This window comes from Dromiciops gliroides, chromosome 6 (genome assembly GCF_019393635.1).
Source record: "Dromiciops gliroides isolate mDroGli1 chromosome 6, mDroGli1.pri, whole genome shotgun sequence".
Taxonomy (NCBI): Eukaryota; Metazoa; Chordata; class Mammalia; order Microbiotheria; family Microbiotheriidae; genus Dromiciops; species Dromiciops gliroides.
In genome coordinates this window covers 1,866,370-1,890,620 of record NC_057866.1, presented here as the reverse complement: position 1 = coordinate 1,890,620, position 24,251 = coordinate 1,866,370, and the positions used below count along the sequence as shown (strand labels likewise).

At 51.8% G+C, this 24,251-nt stretch overlaps 1 protein-coding gene across 18 annotated transcripts in view; it reads right to left on the bottom strand.

The window, feature by feature from the left end:
• Positions 1-11,244: 11,244 nt before the first annotated feature.
• BRSK2 (BR serine/threonine kinase 2) overlaps positions 11,245-24,251 on the bottom strand; it is a 155,245-nt gene continuing 142,238 nt past the window's right edge. For 4 of the 18 annotated variants that reach the window (XM_043971495.1, XM_043971503.1, XM_043971501.1 and 1 more), the window contains one exon: positions 11,245-12,316. Coding sequence is in view for 10 of the 18 variants with exons in the window: in XM_043971503.1 (XP_043827438.1) it covers positions 12,297-12,316 (20 nt within the window). In the remaining 8 variants the exon portion in view is untranslated. Of the gene's footprint in view, positions 12,317-12,557; positions 13,413-17,157; positions 17,206-24,251 lie in introns of those variants that run through there. The other 14 variants (XM_043971488.1, XM_043971492.1, XM_043971502.1 and 11 more) reach the window with 9 other exon arrangements.

Below are 24,251 nucleotides of genomic sequence, written 5' to 3'. Positions count from 1 at the left end.
GCCTGAGGCCTGTTTCTTGTCCAAGTTCCAGTGGGAGGTGGGGGGTAGGCACCTCATTTTGCCTTCCCAGAAATGGCAGCTCCTGGCTTCTTTCATTCTTGGTTGGACTCACAGATCCATTCTTGCCCAGCCAGGGATCTCAGGAGGACAGCTGGGCATTGGGTGGACTTAGGGTCAGATTAGGGAAGTGATGCAGCCCACCCAAGAGACAGCCCACACGCCAGTTGTAGACCCCCATGAGTTACTGGAGCAGAGCCATCTAGGCCAGGAGCTGATATTCCAATGGAAGGTGTAGCATGTACACACATGAACACCTACAGTGTAGACACATGGTCAGTCACCTTGAGGAAAGAGACCCACTAGAGGGCAGGCAGGGAAGACCTGTAGAAAGTGTCAGCTAAATTTGAGCAAACTAAATGAATTACAGATAAATTAATGTGATTAAAAAGGAGAAAAATGACAGAGCTTTGGAGGAGGGACCGAAGAGGGAAGAGGCTGGAAGCAGGAAATCAGGAGGGCATCATCTTTTTTCCTTTCTTTAAAATACTCAAACACCCCCCCCCATACCCTTTTTTAAAAAATACCCCAGGGGCAGCTGGGTGGTGCAGTGGATAGAGCACCAGCCCTGGATTCAGGAGGACCTGAGTTCAAATATGGCCTCAGACACTTGACACTAACTTTGTGACCCTGGGAAAGTCACTTAACCCTCATGGCCCTGCCAAAAAACAAAACAAAAAAAATAGCCCAAATAACATTTCCGTAAACATGAAAAAGCAAAAACAAGGATTCTGTATGAAATCAGGAATGCTTGTTCAATGTGTGTGTATGAGTGAGGGGTGTGTGTATATGTGTTTGTGTGTACCCATATGAATGTATATGTGCATATTCGTTTATATGTATGAGTGTGAATATGTGTATGGAAGTGTATGAGAGGATTGTGTTCATGTAAGTGTGTGCACATGTATTGGTGTATGAGTGGGGGAATATATGTGTGAGTGTAGATGTGGGTATATTGTACATGTGTGTGTGCTTATGTATGTATTAAGCGTGTGTAGGTGTATGAGTGTGTGAGTGTGAGGTGTATGTGTGAATGAGTGAGTGTGTGTGTGCACAAGTGTACACCTTTACTTCCAAAGCTGCTTAGCTGGTGTTTTTTTCAATCCTCTAGTGCAGTTTTTGTTTGTGTTTTTGTGGGGCAGTGGGGGTTAAATGACTTGCCCAGGGTCACACAGCTAGTAAGTGTCAAGTGTCTGAGGCTGAATTTGAACTCAGGTCCTCCTGAATCCAGGGCCGGTGCTTTATCCACTGTGCCACCTAGCTGTCCCCCTCTTGTGCATTTTAAAGTGTGACGATGCCCTCCTTTGTTGGCCCTTTCAGTTAAAATCTGACTAATAGGAAAGCAGACCCTTGTGACAGGCATGTCCCTTCTGTAGGGGTGGGTCTAGTGAGAGCTCCCGAATCTCTGCTCAGCTCCCTCCCCTCCGGGTCAGGCTCCTCCAACCTCATTCCTTTGGTCATTTCTTGCCCACAATCAGCCTTCATTGTGAACACTACAGGATCCAAGTGCAGGGTTTTTCAGAAGTGATGTTCCCTGTGCCTGTTTGTAGGAGGCTGCAGGGAAGGAGCCGAAAGATCGTGATGAGAGAAGAGAGGGGAGAAATGATGGAGGGAGACAACTCCCGGGGGCGGGGGGGGGGGGCCTGGGATCAAGGGCACAGACTCCCAGGGGCAGGCCTTGACAAGAAGGGTCACTGGCTCAAAGAGAGTCATCACCAGCTCATAGTAAGTGTGTTGGCCACTGGGTTAAGTGTGCCCTCAGTTCTCATGGGGAGCTGAAAGGGCTGGGGGGCGGGGGGTGATGAATGAGGTTTCAAGCCCAGGGCAGGAGGGATGGCTGGTCTGGGCGCTCCCCCAAATCAGAGGTTCTGAGAATGTCCCGATGGCCTGCTCCAGGCCTCAGGAGTCAGGGAACGAAGCAACAGGGTTAGGGTGTATGTTCCATCGGACATGGGAGATGAGGCAGAGGCGGGTTCCGTGAGCCCCCCACTGCAGCAGCCACAAAGAGTCATCAGTCAGGGTCCTGCTGGTGGTGGACTCAAGCCCTGGAGCAGGAGTAGGGAAGATGGATGACGGGTCACCCTGTAGGGCTGAGGTTTGGCAAGAAGAGAGAAATGAGCACACAGAGGAGCAAAGCGGAACCAGATGAGCCAGGAGGAATGGAGTGCTGGGGCAGGCCATTCTCGGGGAATGCTCACATCAGGAGAGACCCCCATCCCTGAGGCAAGGGGCTGGCACAGAAGCCATGGGAATCTAGCAAGTCTCAGAGGATGAGGGGGCCATGGGGGGCCAGAGGGGGTGGAGAGGGAAGAGACTAGAACCAGCAGACGGCAGTACATGCCACATGGGCTGAATGACCCCCGGAAGGGGGCTGGGGCTCCCTCCTGGGCAGCATGACCAGCTGTGAAGAGGTGTAAGGAGGGAGGTGCCTGCAATGAATTGCTACAAATAGATGGCCCCAGGATGCCGGGGGCCTGGCTGGGGCTGAGGGGAGGGAGAGATGGCCAGAACAAAGGGTCTTTACCTCCAAGGGAGAAAGTGGGGGAGAGCCGGGGAGCACTCTCCCCCACCCCAGGTCTTGGGAGGCCTGGGCCAGTCAGTGAACAGACACTTAGCCCTCAATGAGCTCATGGTTCAGTGGGAGAGACAACACGCAAGCAATCGTGTCCTCTCGAATCTCTACTATTTCTCCCATCAGAAGGGAAGCCCCCACAGGTGGGGAAGGCCCAGAAAAGGCTTCTGAGTCCGGAAGGAGCCAGAGGAGGAGGAAGAGCATTCCAGGCATAGGGGACAGTCCATCCAATGCTGGGAGTGCAGCTGGATTGGAGGGTGCAATGGTTAATCACACAGGTCTAACCTATATCTGGTTGCTTACTGCCTTAGGGAGAGGGGAGGGGGGCGGGAAGGAGGGATAAAATTTGGAATTCAAAATTCTAAACAAAAATGTTTATTATTAAAAAAACCACAGGGGGTGCAGTGGTCAGTGAGATGTGAGAAGGCTGGGGAAGCAGAAGGGGACGTGTGGGGAGACACTTTAACAGAGCAATCCTGGGGGGAGAGGGAGGGCTTGGCTGTACTGTTAGTCCCAAGGACCTGGGGGAGCTGGGGCCCTGCGATGGGGGTCTCCCATCCTGGGAGACCATCCTCAGGTGATATCCAGTGTGTGTGGGGGTGTGTGAGAGATCTCCAGGACACCCTCCCTCCGTGTGGACAAAGCACTTTGGTTTATAGCAAGTTCCCCCCTCCCTTTGGCCTCAGGTGCCTCCTCTACAAAACGAGGGGATTGGAGGAGTCGCCTTTGGTGCCAGTGAACCCCACTCCTACTGGAAGGTCTGTGCGGAGGGGGTCCAGGAGCTCTCCTTGGAAGGAGTCCTGGGGGCCCCCTAGTTAAACTCCCGCATGCTCAGGGATCTCCAGCCATGCCCTCACAGAGCGAGGATCTGGCCAGATGCAGGCAGGAAAAGCCCCATTGAATCTGGCCATCAAGATCACAGACCACCTCAGAGAAGAGCAATAGGGATGGGTGGGGAAGTGATGGAGAAGTAGGAAACAGAGGCAGCAGCTTCTCCAGTGCTGCCAGCATCCTCTTCCAGGCCCTGGGCAGAGAGCTCAGAGTTTGGTCAGGAAGGCTGTGCTCAATACCAGTCCCTGCCTGCACTGAAGCCGTCTGATCTGCACTTTAACTATGTAGGGGATTCCCACCATGGACATGCCCTCCTTCCCAGGCTACCCTGGTGGTTTGAGGTAGCCTGGGACACTGGGGGGCTGGGGCTTAGCACCTCCCAAAGTGTCAGAGGCTGGACCTGGCAGTGCCAAGGCCCTGGGAATGGTAATTATTCTTCTGTCCCAAACCCCAGGCCCTAGGGTAGTTCTAGGCAGTCCTGCCCCCTCTTTCCATCTAGCATTGCTTAGCCCGAGGACCCCGAATGAGGTGGGATCACCTTAAGGATCTTGCAAATGTGAGCACCTCTTATTAACGGTCCCAGAGGACAGCTACAGGATTGGTGAGGGGGAACGTGAAAAGGAACAGTAGGGACTAAACGAGTGACTGCCCCCTCCTGGACCTTAGAATCCCCTTTCCTCAAAGCCTGGCTCTGCACAACCCCCAGGGCCCAGGTCCTTGGCCATCCAGCCCACCCCCATATGCTTCCCACTTCCCTTTCCTGTCCCAGCCCTGACCACTGCTCGATGGGTGGCCTTCGCTCCATTAGCCCAATATGATATATTCACTATGGTTACTCCCCTTATCCTGACATTGTCCTGAGGGTGGGAAGGCCATTGAGAAGGGAGAGAGGACTCAATGAAGTCTTCTCGACAGAGTCAGCGTGTAAGCAGCCTTGAAGAAGAAGGTGCAGAAGTCTCTTCTAGGCATAAGAGAGGATGTGTGTGAATGCATAGACGGGGGAAATGAAGTCAGTCTCCAGTTCAAGGGACAGTCTCACAGGCCACTTGGCCAAAAAGAAAATCGAGTCCAAGAAAAGGAGTAACATGAAGCCAGTGTGGAAAGGTAAGTGGGAGCCAGGTAGTAGTTGGTTCTCTTTTTTGTTTTTTTGGTGAGACAATTGGGATTAAGTGACTTGTCCAGGGTCACACAGCTAGTTAAGTGTTAAGTGTCTGAGGTCGGATTTGAACTCAGGTCCTCCTGACTCCAGGGCCCGTGCTCTATCCACTGCGCCACCTAGCTGCCCCACCTTTTTTTAAAATAGAATTTTATTTTCCAAGTAAGTTGGTTCTAAATGCCAAGAAGAAGGATTTGTATTTTATCCTATAGGGAATAAATAGGGCATCACCAAAAATTTTTGAATGTGGAGGAGACGTGGTCATATCTATGTTTTAGGTATATAAATTTTGCAACTTGTGAAGGATGGGAGGGAAGGGAAGGAGGAAATAAGCACTTATAAAGCACCTCCTGCATGCTACATTGGGCTAGATTCTTGACAAATATGATCTCTTTAGATCTTCACAACAACCCTTGGGCAGGTGCTGTCACAACCCCCATTTTGCAGTTAAGGAAACGGAGGCAAGCAAGTTAGGTGACTTTCCCAGGGTCACACAGCAAGTAAGTTATTTGAGGTCACATTTGAACTCAGGTCTTGACTCCAAACCCAGCGTTGGATGGACTGTGGCGCCACCTAGCTGCCTCTGTGGATGGATTTGAAATAAGAGAGACTAGAGAAATAGTCCAGGGAGAAGTGATAAGAGACAAGCTAGCATGGCTTTATGAGTAGAGAATGGGAAGGATGCAAGAGATGCGAAGGGAGAATCAAGACTTGGCAACGGATTGGGCGGACGGGAAGTGGGGGGCGGGATCACAGGAGGAGCGTCTGATCACACAAAGTCGGGTGACTGGTGGGATGGTTTTGTGAGGACCCGTAAGTTTGAGAAGCATGGCGGCGCCAAGAGGGAGCTGTCCCGCAGGCCCTTGTCTATTTAAGCAGGAGCTCTTCAGGGAGGCCAGGGAGAGGGGACACTGTAGCTCTGATTTTGGCGTGAGGGAGCCCGTGGCGTGGCCCAGGAAGAGAGTGCAATGCAGAAGAGGACCTGGGACCTAGAGGAAGAGCGGGGCGGGGGGGGGGGGCAACAATAGAAGGAACGCCCCTTGGGTCCAGCGCTGGGGCTGTGGGACCCCCACTCTGCGTGAACTCCAAAAGGAGGACGCTGGAATAACTGACGGGCAATCCTGGGGAAAGTGCCCGGGTTTGAATCCTGCCTCTGACGCTGCCTAGCTCTGGGCCCCTGGGCAAGTCATTTCCCTGAGTGCCTCCTTCACAGGGCTGATGAGAGGGTTCTAGAAATGTGTTATCGTTATTATTGACTACAGCAACAATAATAATAACTCCAGGGATAGCAGGCACCTGTACAGGGATTTAGTGCCCTGAATAAGGGGCAGTAAAATATATAATTTACCTGGAATCTTAGAAAACTGGTTGAGAGGACTTTAAAATGGAGGCGAGGGGGAAAAACAAGCCCCATCTGCTTGGATCTGCCAATTCTTATTCCATCAGAGCAGTCTTGGGAAGGGCTGACCGCGAGCTCATGTGGGTCCACAGGAGGTGGGGTGGAGCAGCTCAGAAAGCTCAGGGGAGGAGGAGCAAGCAGTTTCCGGGGCTAGGGAGGCATGAGTGCCTCTGCCCTCGAGGGCCTCTATCCACAGAGTGTTGTGAAGCGATGGGAAGCAAATTGAAGCCAGTGCCAGGAAAAGCTCCCTCCCAGTGTGGAAGAGGCTTCTTTGGAGGGGCAAGTCCTTAAGGACAGTGTGAAGGGGATGGGGTTTGGGGGGAGGTGGAGTTGGAAAAGTTCCTCCTGACTCTGAGATTTGGAGATTCCTTGGGAATATGAGGCTCAGCCCGAGGAGAGCAGCAGGGAAGAACTGGACATGGCAGTAAGGTTTCCCCCATCTCCTGCCTCTCCTCCACCTTTCTACGTGGTCCACAGGAACAGCACAAGGGACAGATGGGCCCAGTGTTCAGGGAATGTTGCAAAGAGCTCACCCTGCTGGGCCCTTCCCAAGCATTCTGGGATGATCAGGGTGGGGTTGGGGTACTCTTCTGGCTGGCCCCAAAGCATTGCATTCTGGCTTTAAAGTCTAGACTCACGTTGTTTGTCCTTCATTCTCAAAGACCATGAGAGAGGGAGGTGAGATATATATGTTTGTGTGTGTGTGTGTGTGTGCGCGCGCGCGCGCGCACACACACACACACACAAAGTGTCTGAGCCTGGATTTAAACTCAGGTCCTCCTGACTCCAGGGCCAGTACTCTATCTACTGGTCTACCTAGCTGCCCCTGTTGTTTCTTAAGGTTCTTCCAAAATGGGAAGAAGTAAAAATTACATTGCTTGATGAATGAGAATTTGAATGTTTTCATAACATACAATATAGTTCAAAATGATTTAAGAAATGAAGACTTTTAGTTATATTATAAGACTATCTAAAAAGCACTCAGTTGATTCCTGTTGAAAGGAAAAACTATTCTAAATAAAGAATGCTTTCTCATGAACCACAGAAACCCAACAAATGTTTGGCCTCTTAGAAGAAAAAAAGCTGCATAGATGTTTTCCATATGAAATATTTAAAAGGACTTATCTCAATGCACGACTGCACTGATGGATGGAGTTTGAGGTTTTGTAACAGAGTAGCCCCCAAGTGGGGCAGGATGGCTCAGTAGTCAGTTTCAGATTTGGAGCTCAAGACCCTGGGTTCCAATACCAGCTCTGCCCTCCCTTACTGCTTGGGGTCCTCAGGAGGCCCCCTGCCCTGCCTGCATCTCCTCGTCTGTAGTTTTCCTCCTCCCTCTAGAACCACGTGTGTCAGGGGAGGTAGGACCTCAAAGGGCTTGCACAGATCACCCAACTGCCTGTCAGAGGTGGGACCAGAACATCTGAAGCTGACCCTCTTCTGTCTCTATGAATACAGCCTAGAGTTTGTCTGGGAATCTGGATTATTAACCTTTCTCTGATCCCGTTCTCCACCAGATTCCCAACACCGGTGATCAAGTCCAGCTCCCTCGTGAGCTCCAAGGGATGTGATATGCTCTGAGGTCACCTCTTGCAATGGAGAGTTCTGGCCTCAGGGATGTTCGAAGAGCCTGGGTTCACATCATGCCTTGGGCTACCCGCCTGAACCTAGGTGAATTCCTCTCTTTCTCTGGGCCTCAGTTTTCTTTTCTGCAAAGTGAAGGCATTGGACCAGACCACTAGCAGGGGTTCATCCAGCTCCCTCCTTCTTTTGTCTCTCCTAGTCCAGAAGTCATTCTCTCTGGCAGAGAAAACAGAAACTTATCCCATGTACTGAGCAGTTGGAGGGCCTCTGCCCTCCACTCCCCTTCAGGGCAATGAGGGGATAGAAACAGCATTTTCTGTTGGACCAGTCAGGACTCTTGAGCCCTTCCCTGCGGGGCTCTGCCTCCATGGGTGATCTTGGTCCTTCTTCTCTGTTCCATTCGGTTAGTCATGGCCAACTCTCTGTGACCCCATTGGGGGTTTTCTTGGCAGGGATACCAGAGTGGTCTGCTGTTTCCTTCCAGCCCATTTTACAGATGAGGAAACTGAGGCAAAAAGCATTCAATGACTTGCCCAGTGTCTGAGGCTGGATTTGAATTCAGGAAGATGAGTCTTCCTGGTTTCAGGCCTGGTTCTCTATCCATTGCATCACCACCTGGCTGCTCCCTTCTTTTCTCCATGTCTCCCCCAAATCTAAGATGCCTGGGGAACTCTCTCCCTGGAATTCTCCTCGTTTCTCCAGAGTTTCTTTCTTTCTTTCTTTCTTTTCTTTTCTTTTTTTTTTTTTGGTGAGGCGATTGGGGTTGAGTGCCTTGCCCAAGGTCTCACAGCTAGTGTTAAGTGTCTGAGGCTGGCTTTGAACTCAGGTCCTCCTGACTCCAGGGCCGGTGCTCTATCCACTGCAGCGCCACCTAGCTGCCTCCAGAGTTTCTTTCTTGAGAGCCTCCCATCCCTCTTGGGCTGAGCTCCTTAGGAGGGGTTCCTTCCTGTCCGCCAGCTGTCAGATGGAAGATCGGTCCTCCCTGCCCCCAGGGTACCATCACTTCCTCCAAGTCCTCATCAGTGAGAATCTTCGAATTTCGTCATCTCTCCTGACTAGGTTGGTTTCTCTCCCTTTTGAAGATGGAAGCCAATCAAGCAATTAACTGCTCGGTTTGAGACACACCCGAGAGAGGTCCAGGCCTGGGCATGCTCCTCCTCCTCTGCCCCAGCCTTTGAGCCTCTGGTTCCTTGCTTGGGGGAGCTTGTCAGAGGGGTGGATGGATGTGTTTTGTGCGTTGTGGGGAGGAGAAGAAACCCCTGGAGGCAGCTCCATGGTAAAGTGGATTGCGCATTCCATCTGGAGTCAGGAAAACCTGAGTTCAAATGAGGCCTCAGTCACCTGCCATCTGTGTGATCCTGGGCAAGTCACTTAACCTCTGACTGCTTCAGTTTCCTCAGCTTCGAAATGAGGGTAAGGGTAGAACCTTCTCTCCAGGGCTGTTGGATGGCTCAAATGAGATGACAATTGTAAAATGCTTAGCATTAGACACCGTATCAGGCCCACAGAAGGCACCTAACCAGGTTTGTTTGTTTCCTTCCTTTCCTTCTTACCAGATCCAAAAAAGGAGGAGAAATGGTGAGCCTTTAGGGGAAGACTTGGGAGATGATTGGGACCATCAATAGATGTGTAGGGTTGGGGGAGAGCTGCTCTGATGTCTCTGAGGTTCAAACCCACCAGCTGTCATTTCTCTAGTAAAGGCAGAGAAGCCTGCCTTCACTTTCAGAACCTTCCATTCTAACTCACAATCAGGTCCTGCATGTTATGTGGCCCTGGAGTCCCTGCTACTCACCTGAAGCATCACTGAAAGGGAGCGGGTCTCTGTCTTTCTGTTACAGTCTAGGCATCTCAGCGGATGGAGGGAATACCTGGAACTTTGGCAAAAAAGAGCCTAGGGAGGAGCCGGCAAAGAGGAGTTGCCATAGAGCCCTGAGGAGGGCCCCGAGTGGTGGGACTGTGGTCACAGGTCTCCCTTCTCCTCTGCTCCACCATAGATTACAAGCATCCCCTGAGGTAGGACCTCCCCTGGGTCATGGGTGAACCTGGGACCTTTGTTCTCCCCAGGCACTAAATAAGTGTTGGTTAAGCGAATGAATGAACGGGAAAAGAAGAGTCAGACCGGGATCTGCCCTCAGGCCTTCCCTGGCCCAGAGGCAGAGATGCTCCAGCTACCCTGTTTGCACGTGTGGAATCCAGCAGTCAGCGTGGGCAGGTTTCCAGGATCCGACAGCATAAGACCCCAATGCCAGGAGCGCCAGACACAGAGCAGTTTAGCCAATGGGGAACTGGAGGCTTTGTCTCTCCACAGCCACAAGGGGCACTAGACCACAGGTTGGCATGGTCCTTGGAGCAGAACTGTCCACCAGCCTAAAGAGTGGTGAGGCCCAGGCGGGGGAGGGTCCCCTTTCCTTCCCAACCCCCACCCCCTCACGAGCACGCACACACAGGCACACCCACACGGGAGCCGCCGGCTGATGTCTTCACTGAATGAATTTATTGGTTCTGAACTGAAGTTGCTCACAGTTAGTTATCTGACAAGGGATACATCAGATGGAGATTTTGTCCATTTTCCAGTGTGTGTGTGTGTGTGTGTGTGTGTGTGTGTGTGTGTGTGTTTATACATTGTGTTCCAAGTACAAAATCAGAAGGAAGGAAGGAAGGCTAACGAGTGGTATTGCTTTTGGTAATCCTCATGTCTTTGTGTGTGGAGGAGCCCCGCCCTGCTTGTACTGCTTTCAGGCTTTGCGGGACTCTTCCTCTGTATTGAAATCCCAGCCTTTTGTTGAGGTGCCATAAACCTATACAGAAGGAGGATGGGGAGGGCATCGAGGGGAGGCAGGAAAGACATCAAAAGCAAAATGGACTAATTACAGTAAAGGCATGCAATTAAAAACTGCCCCTGTCCTCGGCCACCTGCCTGCCCGCCAACCAGCCCTCAGCACCGTGCCCCGCCCAGCCCTTCCCTTCCCAGCCCAGCCTTCCGAAGCAACCAGTAGCCAGGCGAGACACTCCCAGAACAAGATGAGCATGAGTCTGGGAGTGGCCATGGAAAGTAGGAAGAAAAGGGCTAACGGGGAGGAGGGCAGGGCAGAGGAGGGCAGGGGGGACCCAAGCCAAATTGGGGAGGGGATCCAGAGGCCTGCCCCACCCTGCCCCACCCTCCTCGGCAATATGTACAGAGAACACAGTAGAAAAGAAACGTGGTGACTGTCCTGGTTTTTGTCCTTTTTGTAAAAACCCTGCGGTGCTGAAGCGGACAGTTCTGCACACTGGCCTAGTGGTCAGTCTCCCAGCGGCCCAGGTCCTGCCCTGCCCACCCTGGCCTGAGCCCAGATTAAGTCACTGTCGGTTCGGGAGCTTCCAGGTCACGAGGAGCCCGAGCCCTGTTCCACCCGGAGCGAAACTCCCACTGGGCCGCCCCTCCCCCAAATCAATAGAACTTGGTGTTGCCTCTACACGGTAAGAAAACAGAACAGAAGAGCTCTCTAACAGCGTTGGTTTTTTTAAATATATATATATATATATGTATATGTATATATAAATAACCAAGAGCTAATAACGGAAACACAAAGTCCGGCCCGCCCCGCCCGCCCGCCCCCAGCGCCAGGCCCCGCCCGTCCCCAGCGCTAGGCCCCGCCCGCCCCCTCCCCTTTTCCAAAAAGAACCAAGGAAAAAACGTTTATAAAAATATCTTGCAGGATTTCTTTTCAAGTTTACAGTAGCTTTGTGTTGCCCTGGTCCTGCCTCCACTCTGCTCTGCCGAGAGCCATTGTCTGTGGAGCCCCCAGCAGCCCAGGCCGCGGCCCGAGGCCAAAGCCCGTACAGACAGACACCAAGACAGACAAGCAGACAGACTGAGAACACTGCCTCTTCCCTGAAGAGAGAACCAAAGAAATCATGTAAATGAAAACAGCGAGGGATGGATACTGATCTCAGTGCAGCACCAGCAGCCTCCAAGCGGGCTCTCTCCCTCCCCGGGGAGCCCAAGGCTGGGGGCGGGGCGGGGCGGGCAGGGGGGCAGTCCAGCTGGGCGGTGCGACGCCCTCGGTCTGGCTCCTCCGCTCCTGAACGTTCTGGGCCAGGCCAACCTGGGCTGGGGCTGCAGCGGCTCTCCCTGCGCTGGGGTCACACGCTTCCCCCTCTCCCTCCACAATGGCTAGGATGGGCTCTCTGAGGCCAGTGCGATCTCAAGGCCCCCAAATAAAACTGAATCGAAAAACAATGCGAAGAAAGGACAGAGAGACGGAAAGAGAGAGAGAAAGGCAGAGATGGGGAGCTAGATGGAGAGGCTGGGGGAGATGCAAGTGAGACAGGACAGAGGAACAAAGAGAAGAAAGGACAGGCTGAGAGCCTTGGGACGATGGAGGGTCATTAATGCTGCTCCTTGGGGGTGCTGGCTCCCACCCTCGGGTGCTGGCGGAGGGCTGGCCTCCCAGGATCCAGAGGCCATTCTTGGCTATCCTCAGGCAGGTAGCTGGGAGGCCCGTTGCTGTGCTGACCCCTCCCTAGAGAAGAGGTGTTGAGGTCCTCCAGTGGGCCTCACTGAGCTGAGTTCCATTAGCCCCACAGGCCATGGAGCGAGGCAGGAGGGGGGACCCCCGGGAGGGTCAGGAGGAGGAGGGGCTGAATCCGAAGCAGCTGCCTTCCATCCATAAGTGTCCTCCAAGCACAGAAGGCGGCGGGCGGCAGGTGGTGACATGTTAACTTTGCGGGATAATTCCTGGTATCAGAGCGGAAACAAGCCACGGCATCAGAGAGAGAGAGAGAGAGACAGAGACAGAGAGAGACAGAGACAGACAGACAGACAGACAGACAAGAGAGAGAGGGAGACAGAGAGAGGAGGGAAAGAGACAGAGAGACAGAGAGAGCCAGACAGACAGAGAGAGCGAGGGAGACAGAGACACACACAGACAGAGAGAGGGAGGAGGGAGAGAGAGAGACAGACAGAGACAGAGACAGAAAGAGAGGAGAGACAGAGACAGAGAAAGAAGAGACAGAGGGAGACAGAGGGAGACAGAGAGAGAGAGAGAGAGAGAGAGAGAGAGAGAGAGAGAGAGAGAGAGAGAGAGAGAGAGTGAGAGCGCTAGAGCGCAGACACAGAGAGCGCTCCGAGTGAACCAAGACCAAACCCGGACCTCAGGAAGGCCTGAAGCCCCCACTGGGAGAGGGAGCAGAGAAGTGGTGGCGGGAAGAGGGAGGAGAGGCCCAGCTGCCCAAGCCAGAGCCCAGCAGCCTTAGCCAGTGCTTTGCTGCCTGTCTGTCTGTGCTGCCTGCTTGCCTGTCTGCCTGTCTGTCTGTCCGTCAGCGGGCCTGCCTGTTCCCCTGCCTGGGTGCCCAGAGCATAGCGCGACTATAAATCTCTAGGTATGTGTGTCTATATTTCTCTATATAGTATCTATGTGGTCGTATACATATGCACAATCCTTCCTCCAGGTAGCCCAAGCTCCCTTCTCCAGCCGCCCGGCAGCAGGGCCAGCCTGCTCTGTCCGGCCGCCAGCAGCCAGGCCAGCTCTGCGGGAGGCCTCGGGTCTTGCTTGCCGTGTTGGCGCTGTGCTTAGGGAAAGGGGCAGCTCTACTCGGGGTGGGCGGGCGGCCGTTAGTCTGTCTCTAAGGTTGCTCTCGGGTGGCGGCGGCGGCGGCGGCTGCCTTTGCCTTGTCTCTGCCGCCTGGATACTTGGCGGCAGGCGCCTCGGCCTCTCTCCGCTGGCTGTGGGCGCTAGACTTGGTTGGCGTGCCGGGGGGGTGGGTCACCTGCCCATTCTTCTCGTCTGAAAAAAGTTGTTTAATTACGTCAAAGAAGTTACTCAATGGGCTGCCTGGGTACACAGAACAGAAGACAAAAAAAAAAAGAGAGAGAGAACGAGAGGGAGAGAGAGAGGAAGGGAGGGAAGGAGAGAGAGAGAGAGAGAGAGAAAACAAACAAACAAATGAACATGGGCCTTTACGGGAAGGGAAGAAAAACAAATGTGATGAGACCCAGAGCCAGGGATGCCAGGGAGGCCAGGGAGGCCAGGGAGGCCAGGGAGGCCAGGGAGGCCAGGGAGGCCAGAGCTCCTGGGGCAAAGGGAGGCCAGAAAGTGGGGAGGGGAGGGCAGGCTCGGCCCCCGGGGCCTTCCAGACCCCACCAAGCCCAGGAGGCCTTGATGAGGTTGCCAGCCTAGGGCCTGGATTGGTCGCCATTCCCAGGAGCTCCTGACATCTCTGCTGCCTGCCTGCCTGCCGCAGATGAGCGCACTGCCAGGGAGGAGCTGGGTGGGGGATGCCAACTGCTCTAGAGAGGCCTGGGCTGGGGCAGAGACCATCCAGGTCTTTGATTAGAGGGACCAGGAAGGAGGTTCAGGCCTGGCCCTGCCTGCCTGAGGACCACAAGACCGAGAGCTGGGTGGGGGAGGAGGAAGAGGGGCAGGGAAGGGGAGGAGGGGTGGGTTCCCTGGCTCGCTTCCTCATCCTGCCTAGGCCTGCAGCAGGGGAGGCCAGGTTCAGACTCCTGAGAATGTCCGCTTCCCCCCCACAAAGAGCATGTAGAGGCAGACCTGATGCCGTTTCCATTTCATGGATGAAGAGATCAAGGTTTGGGGGGAAGGGGATGACAGGAGGGGGTCAGGCTCCCAGGACTGACACATTACCCCAGGCTGCACCCCACAATGGCCCATGCTGTCTGGAGGCCCTGGGACCCTGTGTCAGTGCCCCCAGAGGAGAAAGATGAGGGCTGTGTCAGCACTGGCCAAGGTTGGGGAGGGGGTGGACAAGGCAGGGCCCTGGCCCGGGGCCCTTCTCTCAGCCTGGCCCTGCCCTGGGGCCAGGCACCTCTGGCATCTGATGTGCCCACTCCCCTCTAGGAGAAGATCCCTGCTCCATGTCCCAGACTGGGCAGCCCCAGCTGGGATCCTTCCACCCCTCTGGGTTGTACCACCCGAGAGGTAGGGAGGCCTGGCCCAGGTGCCAATGGATGTAGCAGATAGAAAGAGGACTAGGACAAGGGCTAGAGAGAAGAGGCTGTGGGTGGGGAGTGGGGATGGACAGAGGCGCTGGCGACCCCGAGGAGGGGAGGGCCCAAAGCAGAGGCCGGAGCTCCTGCCCCTTGGGCCTCCCCACTGTGGAGCTGGGGCTCTGAGCTAGGAGGGGCAAGGTTCTGGGTCTCTTGGGAGAGTTTTTGTAACTTTGCCTTCTCCAAGTTTGAGGGAGTTCAGCCCCTCCTCTCCATGGAGGCTGGGCCTGGCCCTGGCCTCCATCTCTTTCCATGGTGTGTCTCCCTCCCTCCCTGCCTACCTTTGCCAAGGGTTTGAACCTGGGCCTGCCAGTACAACAGTCTCACAGTGAAGGCAGCTCCCACTGAGGGGGCACACATGAGAGCCCCTTGGGCCCTGCCCCAGATTGATTCCTGAGAGAATAAGGCTTGGGGATGGGCCCCTTGGTGTTGGCACAGACCCCAGGCACAAGGGCAGGAGAAGCATAGGCTCAGAGTGCTGCCCCCACCACCCTAAGTGAGGGGTCTGACTGAGACTGGACAGGCTGGGGGACCTAAGCCCTGCTCTGGCCTTGAGGGCAGCGCCACACTCAGTTACTGCTTGGGGAGGGGGCTGCTGTTCAGACTCCCCTTGGAATGGAATGGGGGCACCCTCGGGAGAAATTAAGCCTGGGAGGGTGCACCTGAAGAGCCAAGAGACTAGAAAGCCCCTGGGAAGGCCCTAAGGGGTAATGTGAGGAAAGGAGTCTCACGAGGACACAACCAACATATCAGCACTGTTCAAATTGTACTCCTCTGGACCTGTTTGAGGACTTAGGTCTCGGTCCCCCTCCCCTTCGGCAGACAGATCACATGGTTCAAGTAGCCCTGAGCTGGTCTCAACTAGGTCCACTCCCGGGCTGTGTCCATATAAGGGAGGATTGAAGAAATGCTCCTGCGTCACCTCCTTATTGACTAAGAACTCAAAAAAGAATTCTGGACAATTAGGAGAAAGAATACTGTGTCCCAATTAGCTAACTTTCTCACTGAGATTGTAACTCTAGTAACCAGCCAATGGTGAACAAGGGAGGGACTGAACATGTGTTAGGGGAATAGGACAAAAGGAGCCTGCTTGCACTCTTGGCACTCACACTGAGTCACTGCTCGAGGTGGGTGTCCTTTCTTGAGAAAAAGAAATCAAAGAGCCTTTGACACTTCACTGCTGAGTTTCAGAAAATGATTGGGCAGGGGCTAAGAAGAGAGTGAGTGGGCAACACGGCATGACTATTTCTTGACTCCATCAAGGGCTTCCCTCTTCCTGACTATCCATGGTCCCCCCTCTGGTCTCAGGGCCCTGTTCCTAAGAACTTCAGGAGGCCAGAGAGACCTGTGGGCATTAGGCAGCTGTGTATGTGTGTGTATATGTGTGTGAGTGGGGGTGTATGTGTATGAGTGTGAGTGTATATGTGTGTGAATGGGTGTATATATGTGTATGTGTGAGTGTGTATGTGTATGTGTATGAGCATCAGTGTGTGTGAGTGTATAAGTATGTATGTATTTGTGTGCGAGTGTGTATGTGTGTGAATGGGTGTATGTATGTGTATGAGTGTGAGTGTATATGTGTGTGACTGGGTATATATATGTGTATGTGTGAGTGTGTATGTGTATGAGCATCAGTGTGTGTGAGTGTACAAGTATGTGTGTATGTATTTGTGTGAGAGTGTGTATGTGTGTGAATGGGTGTATGTATGTGTATGTGTATGAGTGTGTATATGTATGAGTATGAGTATGTCTGTGAGTGGGGGTGCATGAGTATGAGTGTGAGTGTATATGTGTGTGAATGGGTGTATATATGTGTATATGTGTATGTGTATGTGTATGAGTGTCAGTGTGTGAGTGTATAAGTTTGTGTGTATGTATCTGTGTGAGAGTGTATATGTTTGTATATGAGTATATGTGTATGAGTGTGTGTACATGTATGAGTATGTGTGTGAGTGGGGGTGCATGTGTATGAGTATGAGTGTGAGTGTCTATGTGTGTGAATGGGTGTATATATGTGTATGTGTATGAGTGTGAATGTGTATGAATGGGTGTATATATGTGTATGTGTATGAGTGTGCATGTGTATAAATGGGTGTGTATGTGTATGAGTGTCAGTGTGTGTGAGTGTGTATATGTATTTGTATGTGTGTGTGAATGTGAGTGTGTGAGTATTGTATGAGTATGTATGTATGTGAGTGTGAGTGGGTGTGTGAGTGAGTGTGATACGGGCTGGGGGCAGGGGAAGAAGGCAGGGAGGAGAAAACAATCTCAGATTTGCACCCAGTGATTTGGGCTCCTTCAATGACCCATCCACAGGCGAGTGCTCCCAGGGGAGCAAGCTGGGGGGGCCACTGCTTGCCTGGGGAAGGGCATGTGAACTTCCCCATCTGTAGGGTGGGGGCAGAGGGCAGCGGGGACCCCCAGCAGGCCCGGCGAGGGTGAGCCCTCAGAAGGGGTGTGAGCGCATGTGTGCCTGCAGAGCAGCCATGGGCCGGGCCAGGAGGGTGTGGACTTGGGGTGACAGGAGGGCCGTGAGGGCAGAGGGGGGGAGAAGGTGGGAGGGAGATTCTTACCACATTTGGAAAGCCTCCCCGTCATCAATTCCATACAGTTAGTGGTGTCTGGAGCATAGAACGGAGAGAGGAGGGGGGGAGAAATGTAAAAGCCGGTTCCTGCCGGGCCTCAGCCCTCGGTCCTCGGGGCAGCCCCTCTGGGCCCTTCCCTGGGCCCTATGGCCTTGGGGGGGGGCTCTGCAGGGGCCCCTCCCTCTGCAGCCGTTCCTGCCCACATCTCCCCATTTTTCAGAGCCATTTAGAGCTGCCAAAAAAAGGAAAGAGGCCTGGGTCCAGCCTCCTTGGAGCCCCTGCCCCACCCAAATCAGGTCAAGTCAAAGATGAGTGACTGAGGGAACAAGCACCTACTATGTGCCAGGCACTGGGCTATGTGCTTTACAAACATCTCATTCGAGCTTTACAACAGCCCCACTAGGTAGATGCTATTATCACTCCCATTTTACAGATGAGGAAATGGAGGCAAACAGAGGTGAAGTGACTTGCCCAGGGTCACCCAGCCGCTAAGCATCTGAGGCCAGGTTTGACCTCAGAGGTTCCTGACTCCAGACGGAAGTGTACCACCTAGCAAGTCACCAGCTGCTTGCCTCAGTTTCCTCATCTGTAAAATGGAGATAATAATTGCACTTACCTTCCAGGGACTGGCAGCCAGATTGTAGGCTTCTTGGGTCAGAGCCAGAGTCTTCTTGATATACATGCTATGTATCCCAGGCCCTTGCTTTGGGGTGGAGGAAGGAGACCAACATACGTTTGGCTGATTGGTCTTAGCAATGGCCTGTCTCAGTGGTCTCCACTATGGGCTCCCAAGTTGTTTGAGAAAGTAGGGATGCCAGTAGACACCTTGTATGTTTGGCTTCAAAGCCTTCAGCAGGTGACCAACTGAAAGTTTGGGAGCACTGTGCACCGAGCAGGGGGACCAAGTGTGGTCAAGGCTGGTGTCTTTAGAGAGACTGACAAAAGCTTTCCTGCTTGAGGTGGGAAGGAGCATTGGGTCCCTTAACACTAAGCATGGAAGTGTGGCTGGAAATTTAAATCAATCTCTCTCTCTCTCTCTCTCTCTCTCTCTCTCTCTCTCTCTCTCCTTCCTCTCTCCTCTCTCTCTCTCTCTCCTCTTTCCCTCTCTCCTCTCCTTTCTCCCTCTTCTCTCTCCTTCTCTCTTTTCTCTCCTTTTCCTTCTGCTCTCTCCTCTCCTCTCCTATTCTCTTTTCTCTCTCCATCCTATCTCTCCCCTTTCTCTCTCCTCTCTTTCTTCTCTCTCCTTTCTCTCTCTCTTCTTTCCCTCTCTCCTTCCTCTCTCCTCTCTCTCTTTCTCTTTCTCTCCCTCTCCTTGCTTTTTTCTCTCTCCTCACCCTTCCTTATCTCCCTGCTGCCTTTGACATGGTTTACCATCACCCTCTCCCAGATTCCCTCCTATCTGAGCTTTTGTAACACCCCTCTCTTGGCTTTCCTTTTCTTTGTCTTCATGTGTCTAACTGCCCCTCCTCAGCCTCTTGTTAGATCTTCATTCAGGTCCCCGTTGCTATGTGTAAGTTCTGTCCTGGGTCCCCTTCCCTCCTCTCTCCCTTGGTCAGTCCCATGGACTCAATCATCATCTCCATACAGATTCTTCCAGTCCAGGCCTGCATCACCAACTGCCCCTTGGGGAACTTGAATTGGATGTCCCAGAAGCATTTCAAACTTGACATGTCCAACACATTCTCCCCAACCCTTCTAGACTTCCCTATGACTATTGAGGGCACCAAGTCCTTCCAGTCCCCTTGGCTCCCACCCTGTGACATCTCAGGTTCCTCACTTGCCTCTGTTGCCAAGTCTTGCCCATGCTGCCTCCATGATGTGCCCCTTTCCCAGGCCCTCATTACTCGGCCTTTCCAGAGTTCTTACACATTTCTCTCCTTCATGCACTTTACAATCCAATCCTTGAGTAGCAGGACACCCCATTTCCCATCACTACACCTTTGCTTTGGTCGTTCCCCATGCTGGGAATGCTTTCACTCCACTCTCTGGTTGCTAAGAGCCTCCCTTCTACCTTGGGGTAATTTTGCACATGTTCTATGCCTGCTTATATTTGTACATTTTGTTCCTTGAGATGAGGGACTGTTCTTTTAGCTCTGAATCCCTAGCATTTAGCCCAGTGTTTGTCACCTAGTAGGTGCTTCATAAGCCCATGCCTGACTGATAACATGATAACCTCCTCATTAGTCTCCCTGCCTTCATTTCTCCACCTTCCTCCCCACAATGGCCATGTCACACACCTGGGCAGAGGCTGGCAAAGCTCCCTGCTGCCTCTAGCATCAAACACAAAGTCACTCTCAGGCTTTTGAACCCTTCAGAATATACCTCCAGTCAGCCTTTCCAGACTGACTTCACACACTGGTCCCCCAAGAGCACACGTTACAGCCACGCAGGCCTCCTCGCCACGGTCCACGTGTGACTTTCTGTCTCCAGGCTTGGGTATCCCTTACACCTAGAATGCTCTCTGTCCTCAAATCCCTAAACCCTGCCAAGACTCGGGGATACAAGGAGTCATTGCTGATCCTTGTCCCAGGACACACCCATCCTCTTCCCCATATATGACTTCATGTTGGCTTTGGACAGATTTGCTGAATTATCTGTGTAAGATGTAAGCTCCCTGAGGGTAGCACTTACCCCACCTGCACAGACTCTACTTTTGGAATGAATGAATGAGAATCCCTGACTTTAAAGGGGCCAACCTGTGTGTGCCCAGAGGAAGCAGCTCTCCTGATGCTGAGGGATGGTATGTCCTGGGTTCACCTCACCTGTACCCTTGTTGGGAGCAAGGGGGACAACACCCAGATGCCAGGACCTGCCCAGCATTGACTACGAGTCTCTGAAGGAGGAACTTGGCTCAGAAGCAAAGGCCTCCCACCTCCAAGAGTCCAAGAGCAAAGATATTCCTTCCTCCAAGAGAATTTGGCTGCTTCCTTCTTGAATGGGAGAGGGCATGGAGGCCTCATCATGGAGCCCCCAGGCAAAGGAGCCTCTGCCCTGAGAGATCCTGTGGAGAGGAAGATGCTTCAGGGCTAGATGGAGCCAAGACTTCTTCCTCAAGCCCATCAGACCTTTGCCTGGGGCTCAGGCCCCAAAGACGAGCCATTGGAGAGTTTAGGAGGACCTTTTGTTCCGGTTGGTGGGCCATTGCAGGGTGGAGACTGACTTGGCCCCAATAGAGAGGTGGCCTGCCCAGCCTGACTCTGGGGGCTGAGGGTCCTGGTTGATGTAAGAAGCACCATCCTTAGAGGGAGTATAAGATTTAAGAGGGAGGGTCCTCTAGCTCAGGGAGCTCATGAGCTAAATGAAAATGTCTCTTGTGTTTCCCCCTCCTTGCAAGACAAACTCAAGCCCTTGATAGAGAAAGGAGAGGCTGCCTGGGAAGTGACCAGGAGAGACAGTGTGTGGTATAATGGGAGGTCGTTGGATATGGTGACCTCAGGCCAATCACTTCCCCTCTCTGTTTCCTCATCTATAAAATGGGTGGGTTGGTCTCTATGGTCCCTTCCCGCTCTAGAGCTATGCACCCGTGAATCACACCAAATGACAAAATTTGGTTCTCTGGGCAACAGCTGAAGTCCTGGAATGACAGGCTCCTGGAAAAGGGCAGACTGAATCTCAGAGCTGAGGGGCTTGTGAGCCTGAACATGAGAGGAAACTGTCCCCGCAGCTCTAAGACTGGAGGACAAGGAGGACAACTGCTGTGTGGGAGAAAAACCAGGAATAGAGGAGAGAGTGCCTGGTGAGTCATAGTGAAAAGGGATAGGGTAGGGCAGCCTCATATTGGAGCTTGGGAGCAGCTGAGTGAGCCCAGAGCTTGAGCACAAGGGGCAGCCACCAGAGCCCTGGACAAAGTGCTGGGATGAGAAACCTGACCAGAACACAGAAATGTCAGCATCTGTTCAAAGACAAAAGAAGTGATGGGAGGGTGATGGAGCTCACCATCAGTTGAGAAGACATCCATCTGTTTGCCCATCCCTGTACCTGAGGGGGAAGTATGGTGGAGACTGTTTGGGTAAGGGCACCTAGAAAGTGAGTCAGAAATAGCAATACACCCAAATACCTATGGAACAGATGGAGAATAAGGATTATACTTCTCTAACACCAAACCAAGAGAAACACAGCAGTGTGGGATAGTGTTAATTACTGAAATGTCCTCTGTAATAGTCTCATTGTTGCCACCTTATTGACATGTCATTCTTCATCAATGAAAGCAATTGCTACACTGGCCTCAGTTCTGACCAAGGAAGTGGTGGTCAGGGAACCTTGAGCTGGGGGAGACTAAGTCACTGTGTCATCTGGAGAGTTCCTAATAACCAATGAGGAGAGCACCATTGGATCTGGACCCTATAATTCAGAAAAGCAGATTTCAAAGAGTTCAGAGATCCAATGGTAAGAGGAACAGAGGGCTCTCAAAACCAGAATTCTGACAATGTGAGTATAAATGATCCCATTAAAAAAGTAGAGGAAGGGAAAAAAGTAGAGGAAGTAATATTTAGAAAGAGTCAGATGTGGTCACAAAAGAACCTCTCAGATAAATTCTGATTTGAAGAGGACTATTCCATGAGCTAGATGGAATTAATAAACATTTGTCAAGAGCCAAATGAGTGCCAGAGATAAAAAAAAGAGTCAAAAGACAATCCCTGACCTAAAGAAGCTTATAATTATCACCCAAAAGACTGACATGGGTTTTTGAAAACACAGAAGGGAATAAGCATTTAATAAGTACCTACTATGTGCTAGGCCCTGTACTTTACAAATATCTCAGTGGAACAGGGTCTAGAAGATGAAATCCTAGAAGAAACCGAGGTCTGTGAAACTCACTAAAAGATCACAGCAAGAAGGAAGGCACAGTGGACCTGTTGTCTAGGGAAGATGGCTTAGTGGTGACAGGAGACAGAAATAAGGCCAAAGTACTCTGGTCCTACTTTCCTACCCAGAAACAAGGTCTTCATACTGAAAGAGGGATTGACAAACACACTGAAAAGGAAACCCCAGAATCGGTAAAGTAAGAGTAAGAGAACATAGTGGAGGGGGCAGCTAGGTGGCACAGTGGATAAAATACCGGCCCTGGATTCAGGAAGACCTGAGTTCAAATGTGGCATCAGACACTTGGCACTTACTAGCTGTGTGACCCTTGGACAAGTCAATTAACCCCCAATTGCCCCACAAAAAAAAAAAAAAGAACATAGTGGAGTTTGCGTTTCCAAGCCTAGACAAAGCCCATCCCAGGGCCCTCAAAGAAAGGGCAGACCTAATGCTTGTAATCTTTGATGACTCCCTGAAGAAAGTGAGAAAAAAGAAAGATGTCAGGATGACTGGAAAGGGGCAAATACACTGATTTTCAGAAACACTTGAGGAATCAGTGACCAGTCAACAAGCATGTCTTGAGCACCTATACCTGTGCTATACAGGAATATTTCCTGGTCTCAGAGAATTTGCATTCTATTGGGGACAGTAACATGTGATCTGATCCACGTGATTACTCCTTGCAGTTGAGTATGATCAAAACCCATTCATGATTTCTCATTTTGTGTGCCCAGCAACCCTCCACAGGTGTTCCACTCCATCCACCCAGCCCCATGCTGGAGACATTCCTCTCAGTCCATTAATATTGCCTGGATACTGATGGAGCACATGAGCTAGCCAACAGTTACCTCTCACTTTGGCTTCATATCTGGCCTCCCTCCTCCCTTTCTGCCATAGCTCTCTGATGGGAAAGGAAAAGGGGGTGGGTTGGCAAACTGAACTTGAACCACATCTGCTTGATGTAGACCCTCCAGCAAGACTTGAGGCTGGATGATGAAACACTTAGGAAAAAAAAGGAGGTGGGGGGATCATTTAGAGATGGTTGTGGTTCATCCTGAATAAACCAGACCAGACTAAATAAGTGCACTGCTTTCTGGAGCATAATAGTAATAACAACACCAATAACAGGAGCTAGCATTTATATAGTGTTTTGAGATTTGCAAAAAGTTTTACAAATGTTTTATTCATTTGATCTCCACAGCAACCCTGGAAAGGAGGTGCTATTATGACTCCCATTTTACAGATAAAGAAATTGAGGCAAAAAGTGATTGTGACTTAGTCAAGTTCAGAAAGCTAGTAAGTGTTTGAGGCTGGATTTGAACTCAGGTTTTTCTGACCTAATACTCTGTCCACTACACCACCTAATTATTTCTCATAGTTCTCATTTTTGCATACAAAATGAAGCAATGTGAACTGAGTGAAGGACCAACTTCAGAGTATTTATTGGTGAAATAAAATGAAACTGGATGTCCCTAGTGGTGTGCTGTCAGACTCAGTGCTTGACCCTATCCTATTGGATCCTTTCTGCAATTATCTGGATAGAGATGTAGAAAATTGGATACTTATCAAATTTGTCATGAGGCTCTAAAGGAGGGTCAGTCTATTAGATTTGCTCCTTGAGGGCAAGGACTATCATTTCTCTGGCACCTTCAAGTTACTAATGATCTCAGTATCACCAAATCTAGTGGCTTTTTCTCAGTTCTCATTCCCTTTGATCTCTGCAGCCTCAGATGCTGTTGTTCACTCTCTCTTCCTTGGTCCTCTCTCCTTTGCAGGCTTTTAGAACACCCTTCTCTCTCCCCTGGCCCTCCTCCTTCCTCTCTGCCTGCTCTTCCTCTGTCCCCTTGGCTGGATCCTCCTCCAGACCACGCCCTCTGACCTCAGGTGACTCCCAGGGCTCCATCTAGGAACCTCTTCTTTGATCCTATTTCGCCAGGAGATTGCGTAGGCTTCCACGGGTTCAATGATCATCTCTGTGCTGATTATTCTCAGATCTAGGCCTAACCTCTCTTCTGACCTCCTAGCTCTAAATCCTTATTGGATATCTCATCCTGGAAGCCTTGTAAACACCTTAAACTTAACATGTCCAAAACTAAACTCAGTATCCTTCCCCTGAAACCTTCATTTCTTCTTATCTCCTCCGTGACTGTCAAGGACACCACCACTTCCCCAGTTACCTAGGATACCAACCAGGGGTCATCCCTGACTCCTCAGGCTCTCTTACCGCTCTGCCCACCCCTGCCCCAGACACTATCAGCTGTCTAAGCTTGTGATTTCTA